Below are 8,502 nucleotides of genomic sequence, written 5' to 3'. Positions count from 1 at the left end.
ATGCTGCAGAATATTAAAAAAAAATTATTCCAGAATTTTAGATGCAATAATTGTGTGTTTTCTTTTTCTTCTCATTCTTCTACTATTCAAGTCATTGAGAACTGTAAAAAGTCAAGCATCATTATAATAGAGTCTCTCACTCTCTCCAAAATATTGAAATCAAACTAATTTTTCTTTAAATTTGGGGTTTCAATGGTTATTCAATCCCTCAATTCATTTTCATCATTTGTCCCTCTAGTCGTTCTCCTGTATGTTTTTCATCTCTCAATCTTTCTCCTCTCTATTTTTTTAGTTCTTCTAAGGTGATTAGACAAATTTTTTGACATTCCATGATGCAGGTTGAAGTATATATCAAAATAGGTATTAGGTGTTCTTCAATTTTAAAATTATGAATAGTAGAAGTTATATTTTTTGTTTTTGTGGTTCTAATAATTATTCTAAAAACTTGTTAATTCGTAACTTTACGGAGCCAAATTAATCACGATCAGAATCATCATCAAAAAATTCTCCAGACCAGCCCTGGACACCAAAAAAAAAAATTTCGCCCTGGGCATCAAGAACCTCAGGACCGGCCCTGCTCTTTATCTTCATTGTCATTCAGATTAGTGATCAACACACTCGATATGGGACTTCACATTTAATACCTATGCGGCTATGCCAAGAAATCTACAACTTGTTCCTTAATTTGTATTGAAGTAAAATGTTTCGCTTGAAAAATTTATACAATCCTTTTGACGAGATATAATCCTAACAATATCAACCATACTATATATACAATTATAAGAAAATTTATCAATATTTATCTTCAATAGGGCAACGTCCTATTATCAAAATTAAACAGGACTTATTGCCTAGTCTACATAATGTTGGTATATTTAGTGGTCTAATTACTATGGGTACAAGAAAATCAAGAAATCATTCATGCAAACAAAACGCTAAATAGAATGCATTAATCAGACTAAGTAAAACCTTTAATAATTGGGTCAGTTTAAGAACTTAGTTATATCTTCTTAAGATGAAATTGCCTCCTGATCGGTATTTAGAGATTTCAATAGCAAACATCTCCTAGAGATCTAGAATACAACGATCTTTTTGTTATAGTAGCGCACTAAATTTCATGAACAATAAAATTAGATTATGTCTAAACTCTCTTTCCTAAAAGACTCATAGATCTAAAAGTGAAACCCTAAAACAACTGCGAAGTCAAATTTTTTTTTTTTTATTAGGGCAATGGAAGACTAATCCATTGATAGAAATCATGACGACCTCACTCGGTCAAGCATGAAGGGTACAGACACCCCTCATATTACAATGCAAGCTCATAGAGTACTAATAACCAAAGGGAAATCCAAAAAAAATTAAAGTTCAAAAGAGAAAACTACTGGCCACAAGCAATAAAATAAAATATGAACTAAAATACGAAACCCTACATCTCCTAACATGAGATACTTCCTTGATCACTTTGACGCCTAAGATCCTCCTGGTGTACGTCGCCATCATCAAGCAAGACACATCACACCCTAGATGACGTAGGGGTTCATCTCCTACCCGGACTGGGAGACGGGCTCCAAAGATGCCGGCCCATCATGCACCCCATGCACACCAATAGACCCTCCATCATGGGGTCCCGACACCATGGACTCAGAGCCGCCACAGGTGGACGCCGCTGGTGAACCTTTTGCTTTGTTTCTCTTATCACGAGGCCTGCCCTTCTTCTTGTAAACCTTGGGAGCCTGAGTCACCTTCACATCAACCAGACATTCAGAAGAAAACTCGAGGCCAAGGTTTTCCGGCTGCAAGTTGACCGAAACAAGAGCCAAAATTGGGATTACACTTATGAACTAAATCCTCACCGCCATATTATTGACGATACCTAAACAAGAAAAGCTGTATATGAGCTTGATCTGGTAAGGACTCTCTTTTTAATTATCTAATTGTGCATCAATCGTAGCAAACTTTTATCAAACCCATATGAATTCGGAACTGACAAAAATGCCAAAAACACCTAAAGGCTAAAGCATATAACAAATGAAATCCTTTGACTTGATAATAAATTTGATATTTGATAATTAGTAACTAGTCTGCAATCACATGCTCTGCATGTATAAGAAAAACTTTCAATGTAAAAAAAAAAAAAAAAAAAAGTTATCTGCAGATAGTGGGTAGTTATCTGCAGAGAAAATGGATTCAGTCGATGGTTATCCATGGAGTTGGTAGTTCTCCCACGTATTTATCTATTTCCCTTTTTTTTCCTTTTTTTTTTTTTTTTCTGTTTCTCTTGTAATTTGACTATATTATCCCTACATTCTCAAAAAAAAAGAAGACTATATTATCCCTATATATATTATGAGTATGAAAGTTTATTAATATTTCAGGATTATTTTGGTATAATTTTTCAGTTTTGGAACAAAATCTCTTCTCTTAATAATAGTATAGATAAATTTTTAAACGGTGATAAATCATGTACAATTTCTGTGATGTAATTGTACATTTTCTTTAGTAAACCAACCATAAAAAATGTTTTAAGCACCTCCTAACTTGGGCGGCATTTAGAGATAAAAATACAACTTCAAAAAAAAAAAAAAAAACTGGATCATGTCAATTTGGGCCATCAGAGCGCAAGGTCACCATGTCTAATTTTATCGGATGTCGGGAGAAACAAACAACTCTATACTAACAAATGTAAGCAGCTAGGACGACTAGTAGCCAATTCACCGTGAAGATTTTTAGTCTTTTGATTATTGGCACCTAGGTAGCTGAGAAGCCTTTGGGAGAATACCTTTTAAATGTGCTACGTGCTCGTTACTAAACTGTGAAAACTTGAACCAAATGCGACCACAGAAATCAGCACCAAGTCACCACCCTACTAGTCTGGTTCGATTCGTTGTATGAGCAAAACCAGTAAACCACGTATGTCTTGTAATTCCATACTACGCGTCATATGACTCATCACTATGAAACCAAACCATGTTGGGGTGCCAAAATATGAACCATTGAGCTGTGCTGCCTCAAGTAGTATATAAGTCACTCCAAGGCATGCAACTTCCACACTCATAAACCAACATTGATTTTTACATCTTCAACAAACTTCAATCAAAAGCCTGCTCAATTAGCTTGAATCTACAATGGCTGCAACAACTGCTATGCAATCAGTCCTTGGAAGCTCCATCGCCTACGGAGCTGCAGGCAACAACAGATCACTGAACCTGTGGAGTACCGTTCCGGCTAGTTATGCAGTTTCGAGCTATCTCAGGGTTCGCTCAATGGCCGAGATAATTACAACAAATATTTTCTTATCAGAAAGCCTCATATATGTAGACTTTATTCTGTATGACGACATAATGTATCAAATATCTCTAGAGTGTGGCTACTTTTGGGATGGATTTTGTTCAACTTAAGATGTTGCAGTACATGATTGATATTAAGCTTGGGTGGTTCATTTGCAGGATGGTCAAAAGAAGCAACCAACAACTGTAACAAAAGCCTCAAAGGATCCCCAGCCTGCAGCTTCTCCACCATCTCCCAAGTTTTCAGACGTGTTTTCATTCAGTGGACCAGCACCGGGGAGAATCAACGGCAGGCTGGCAATGGTAGGCTTCGTTGCTGCTCTGGCTGTCGAACTATCAAAGGGGCAAGATGTGTTCGCTCAGATATCCAACGGCCCCGGAGTACCTTTGTTCATCAGCACAAGTATTTTGCTATCAGTGGCATACTTGGTTCCTCTATTGAAAGGAGTGACCGTGGAGTCCAAATCAGACGGGATCATGACCTCAGATGCAGAGCTCTGGAATGGAAGGTTGGCCATGTTGGGTCATGTAGTTTTGGCCTTCACCGATTACGTGACTGGCAGTACCCTAGTGTAGATCTCTCTCTCATTGCTCATTACGTTTCACAGCTGGCTTATATGCACACCTCTAGCTTTGGTCTTCTCCGCGTATGTCGGTGGAACCCTAGTGTAGATCTGTCTCATTCCTCATTACACTACATAGGGTGTTCACTAGCTTCTATAAGCACACCCTGTAAATTAATATGTAATTACGCATAATTAATAAGAGCTTCAAATTTACGGATTCATCCTCTGTTTTCTTAAATTTCAATATACTATCTAATGGGATTTGTGGTTTCTTTTGGTTTAGTCTACCTTTGATTCTTTCGTCCAGTTGACCCAATTCTCATTCTACCCTGCCCAAAAACCAAAACCAATTAAAAAACGACTCCAGCTCATTCTAACTTCAACTAAATTAAGGAGTAGACTTTAGAAACGAAAAGAGATCTGAATCTTGAAAATGTAATACAGGGGTTTCACATCCATCTCTTCCTTTTAAAGAAAGGAGAGGTGGGGAAGCATATCCAATCAACCAAAAGCTGACTTTTCTTGTTTCAGAAATGACTGAAAGATCTGCAAAATAAATCCCACAAGCAACAGCATGTGGTAACATATTTCTCCTGGTATGGAATAAACTGAATGCAAGTGGGTAATAAATTTAGTTTGCACGACACAAGTAAAGGCTTGATAATCACTCTATTTTTATTTCCTGTAGATTGATAAGATGAAAAACTCGGGCTAAATACATCAGAAAGAATTACTGGCCAAATACACAAAGGCAAAAAGAAAGAGATATATCCTATAGGAAAATTTGCACTAGAAACAGTAAATATGTCTGTGTTTTGGTTTTAAACAAGATTGTAGGCATGGAGACCTTGAAGATGAGTTCTGTGTTGAGTATTCTTTGCAAGGTACCATCTAGAACTCGTACCTGCCCAAACTCACTGCAGGATGCATTAGCCATTGGAATTCCTATTGCTCTGCTCCTATCTTCCACTCATGAGTGTTGTCGCTGTTCATTCTCCCAAGAATTTTTTGCAGCTTCACCAGAATCACCATTGCCATCCTTCTGCTTTGCAAAGAAAGGATCCCATTCATGAGGTCCAACCTCACGCTGTCCCTCCTCCAACAAAGCATACTTCCAACTAATCTCCTCAATAAAGTTATCATCTGTACGGCCTTCAACCATGTCCCTCCTTGCCCTTGTAACCTTGTCGATTATTGCTTGTACAGAAACATCAAATGCATCTTTGAAAGTCTCCAACTTAGAGCGGGGATCCGCATATACCAGCCTAGGAATAAGGTTTATAACTTCCTCCCTCATGGCCTTGACCTTCTCAGGAGGAATTTGACTAAGCCTGTCCTCTATGCTAATATTCTTCTTACGAATATCATTCTCCGGGATGAACACTGAATATGTTGTATAATCTCTTGGAAGATGCCAAGTATATTGCGCGTATGCTGACCCCGGATGGAAGAAGACAGGTATGCAACCAGCCAACATCGAATCAAAAGCAGATCTTCGTGTGTATGAATCACCCTGAGGTTGCAGGCAGAAAAGGGAGCTCTGAAACATCTGCATGATACTGCTTGGCGAATGACACTTGCTTTCACCAAAATCACATTCCAACAGCTTACCAACCTTTGAGCTCTTGCATTGATCAATAATCTGCCCTCTAATCGACTTGGCATTGCCAGGACGTGGGGCACCAGCAAATGAGAAGAGCCATTTACGCTCTAAGTTTCTCATGCGGTCCTGCCAAATTAATACATCAGCATCCTTTGCTGGATGGAAGTATGTGGGATACGGAATACCAAAATCATTGGCATTCCATGGGCTTGATTCCACCACAAGCATTGACATATTTTTAGCAGCCGGCAAAAAGAGAAGCTTATTGCCCCAATCCTCTTCATTTTCTGTAAGTCTCCGGAAATCCCATGTAATCCTGCCTGCAACAAGAAAATGATCTTTGCCACCCATAACGCTCCATTCTGGCCTCTTCATAAGCCAATCAACCAGATCCAGTGAAGCTGCATCCCTCCTTGATATATTGAATCCACCCCAAAGATACCGGGCAATATCAAAGCCAGCATAAAAGGGAACAAAGACAGCCGCCGCCAGAGATGAGTCATTTGTCAAGCACTCATATTGCTTCATCCGATTGCTGAATATGACATCCACAGCAAACTGGTTCGTCGCATACCAGCTCGTATTCTCAAACACCCCCTCAACATTCTCAAGCGGAGGACCAAGGCCAGCATTGGTTGTGAACTTACACATATTAGTCCACAGGCTCAAACTCCTACACTCCTTGAGCATATCCTCATTAAACCTCGGCGGAAGGTCATGAACATAAATGTACCTCCCGCCACACGGATCACTCTTGTTCTCCACGGTTCTCAGCGCCCTCATAAACGGATACTTCTCAGCCTCTCGACTCTGAGTTGTCTCCGAAGGGGGCCCAATTTTACGAGTAACAGGTACAATGGCGGGCTTTGATTCAGTGTTTAGCTTCTCCATCTCAGGATCACTGGTCACAGGAGTAGGCTTCGGTTCAGTGTATGGGGGAGGATAAGTCACAGGGGGATGCTCCGATTCGGCGTTTAGATTCTCCACCCGAGGAGGACTGGTCACAAGGACAGGCTGCAACTCGGAATACATAGGACCATTCTGTAATTTGACAGCTTGCTCCACAGTGCTACCACCCAGCACAATAAAATGAAAATACAACAAGAGCATCCAGAAGAAAACCGACAATGACGCCAAGAAACAAATCTTGCTATTCTGATTCTTCCCCGTCCCCTTCTCCATTTGCTCCGACGGGAAGTTCGTCGGCGACCGCCGCCTCATTTGACTCCCAAATCCAACCCCAATCAATCACTCACAAAACCCCCATTCTTTTCCAACACAATCGAAAATCAAATTCCACAGACCAAAATCACCAAAACAACACCTAACACTGTTGGCTATATTCTAAACAGACCTGCACATACATTTAGAATACTCACACCTCTGCTCTGTACTGAATGAATCAAGTGATATGTAAGCTTCCGGGGCCGGAAGTTTAGTACCCAAAATACCAAAAATTGACCAAATCTAGAAGCAGAGCCGAAGGGAGTCGGTTCGATCTGTTACGGGTTGTTCTGCAGGGAACGAAAATGGGGAAAAAGTAACAAACTTTAGAGGAGAGAAAGAGTAAAGAAGCTCAGGGAATCGAGCAAGGCAATGGCAATACTGTAAATTTAATTTGGGAAGAGATGGAGAAAGAGAGAGGACTTACAGTGACGTTGATTCGCTGAAGAAAGATCGAAACTTTCGGCTTAATTTGCTGCTGTGTTTTTGAGAGAGAGAGAGAGAGACGGTGACACAGAAAAATGAAGTATGATGGAAATTGCGAGCGAAGAGTGGCGATATTATAAGGGGGGGTGCATGTTAGCATCAGGCCGCGTTGTCGTATGTCGGTAGCCGGTGGGATTTCGCCACGTGGAGAGAGGTGACGTCACTCAAGAAAAGGAAAAATTTACGACTGTTTTCTCCTCATACCATATGACCAAAGTGTAGTTTTGACTTTTATTTCTTTTTTGGCAATATTTCATTTTAATAATATCTCTAAATGAGGAAATAAAAAGTGTGGATTCATGACTCATGTGAGAATTATTGGCAAAAGTTATATTGGGAATTATTAGCAATCTTAATTTGTGAACATTCCTTGTCGAAGTAGATGCTAAGATGCTGTAATAAAAGAGAAATGAAGGTGCACGTAAAATGTAAGCAAAAGATACAAAATGATGAGCAAAGCTATTAGTCTCTTTCCAAAACAATTCTTATTGTCATTTGACTTGATTTGTGTTCAAATGGTAATGAATTAAAAGGGTATACTAGGATATGAGATTTATTTTCTTTTCATATATAGTGAAGGGAAGTAATTTACTCTTAATCTTTTTCAAATTTCAACTCATTTTATATTGTAAGTCTATTACATAACCGCTTATTTTGAAATTATTTTTTTAATATTATCTTTACCTACGTTAGTGCATCAGGATTTTTGTTGTCGGTGGGACTTGGTGAATTTTGGTTGCAGATATATGGCCGAGCGTATCTAGGTTTTCTTACCCATGGGTAATTTTGGGGTGGTAGTTATGTCCCTAGTTATGTCCACATTCTTTAAATGGCCATTTTGTTATAGGTAGTTAATTTTTACATAAGTCGGATAAATTAGTAACTGGGCATGACCTCTAAAGTCTATTCTAGGCAATTTATAGAGTCTGGAGGTTATTAGTAACTGAGCATGAGTGCATGACCTTCGAATAGATGCCTCGCAGAGAGAATAAAATCTTAAGTTCATTTCTATTTAACTTCATACTGATGTATTCTACTAAAGCATGAAAATTAAATAACACGGTCTTGACTATTGAGACTTGGAATTGCAACCATGGATTGATGTCCCACTTTTCAGACGGCGTTCTCCTTCTCATGTGGGGAGCAGGATCCTTAATTTCATGAGGTAGCTTTGGAATGTCTTAATTAATAAGCTACACTAAGATTCCCTAGTGAAATTAATCCTGACCAGTCAATTTAGTTGAGTAGATTATTTTACTGTCTTACCCACAAGTTTAAGAGTAGATTAGAAACATGGAATCAATCAAAGACTTCCCTTAGTTGGATAATTGGGTGC

At 39.1% G+C, this 8,502-nt stretch overlaps 2 protein-coding genes across 3 annotated transcripts; one reads left to right on the top strand and one right to left on the bottom strand.

Annotated features, from left to right (window-relative positions):
• The first annotated feature begins 2,996 nt into the window (after positions 1-2,996).
• LOC133735981 (early light-induced protein 1, chloroplastic-like) lies at positions 2,997-4,070 on the top strand. Of its 2 annotated transcripts, none has more exons than XM_062163418.1 (2): positions 2,997-3,254; positions 3,447-4,070. In XM_062163418.1, the coding sequence occupies exons 1-2, from the start codon at positions 3,126-3,128 to the stop codon at positions 3,861-3,863; spliced, it is 546 nt and encodes a 181-aa protein (XP_062019402.1). In that variant the 5' UTR covers positions 2,997-3,125; the 3' UTR covers positions 3,864-4,070. The 2 variants fall into 2 exon arrangements, with proteins under 2 accessions (XP_062019402.1, XP_062019401.1); XM_062163417.1 differs by having other exon boundaries at positions 3,005-3,272.
• Positions 4,071-4,507: 437 nt separating this feature from the next.
• Positions 4,508-7,241, bottom strand: LOC133735976 (xyloglucan galactosyltransferase MUR3). The gene is made up of 2 exons (XM_062163412.1): positions 7,108-7,241; positions 4,508-6,970 (listed from the first exon to the last, which is right to left on the bottom strand). Exon 2 carries the CDS (start codon positions 6,675-6,677, stop codon positions 4,824-4,826), a length of 1,854 nt encoding a protein of 617 aa, XP_062019396.1. The 5' UTR covers positions 6,678-6,970; positions 7,108-7,241; the 3' UTR covers positions 4,508-4,823.
• Between the last annotated feature and the right edge of the window lie 1,261 nt (positions 7,242-8,502).

The sequence above is a fragment of the Rosa rugosa genome, chromosome 3 (assembly GCF_958449725.1).
Source record: "Rosa rugosa chromosome 3, drRosRugo1.1, whole genome shotgun sequence".
Classification (NCBI taxonomy): Eukaryota; Viridiplantae; Streptophyta; class Magnoliopsida; order Rosales; family Rosaceae; genus Rosa; species Rosa rugosa.
The sequence above is the reverse complement of the archived record's forward strand: the minus strand, read 5'-3'. Positions and strand labels throughout refer to the sequence as shown.

Coding starts and splice junctions, on each gene's coding strand:
- LOC133735976 (XM_062163412.1), bottom strand. CDS start 6,677: ATGAGGCGGCGGTCGCCGACGAACTTCCCGTCGGAGCAAATGGAGAAG.
- LOC133735981 (XM_062163417.1), top strand. CDS start 3,126: ATGGCTGCAACAACTGCTATGCAATCAGTCCTTGGAAGCTCCATCGCC. Junction 3,273..3,446: donor GGGTTCGCTCAATGGCCGAG/ATAATTACAACA, acceptor GTTCATTTGCAG/GATGGTCAAAAGAAGCAACC.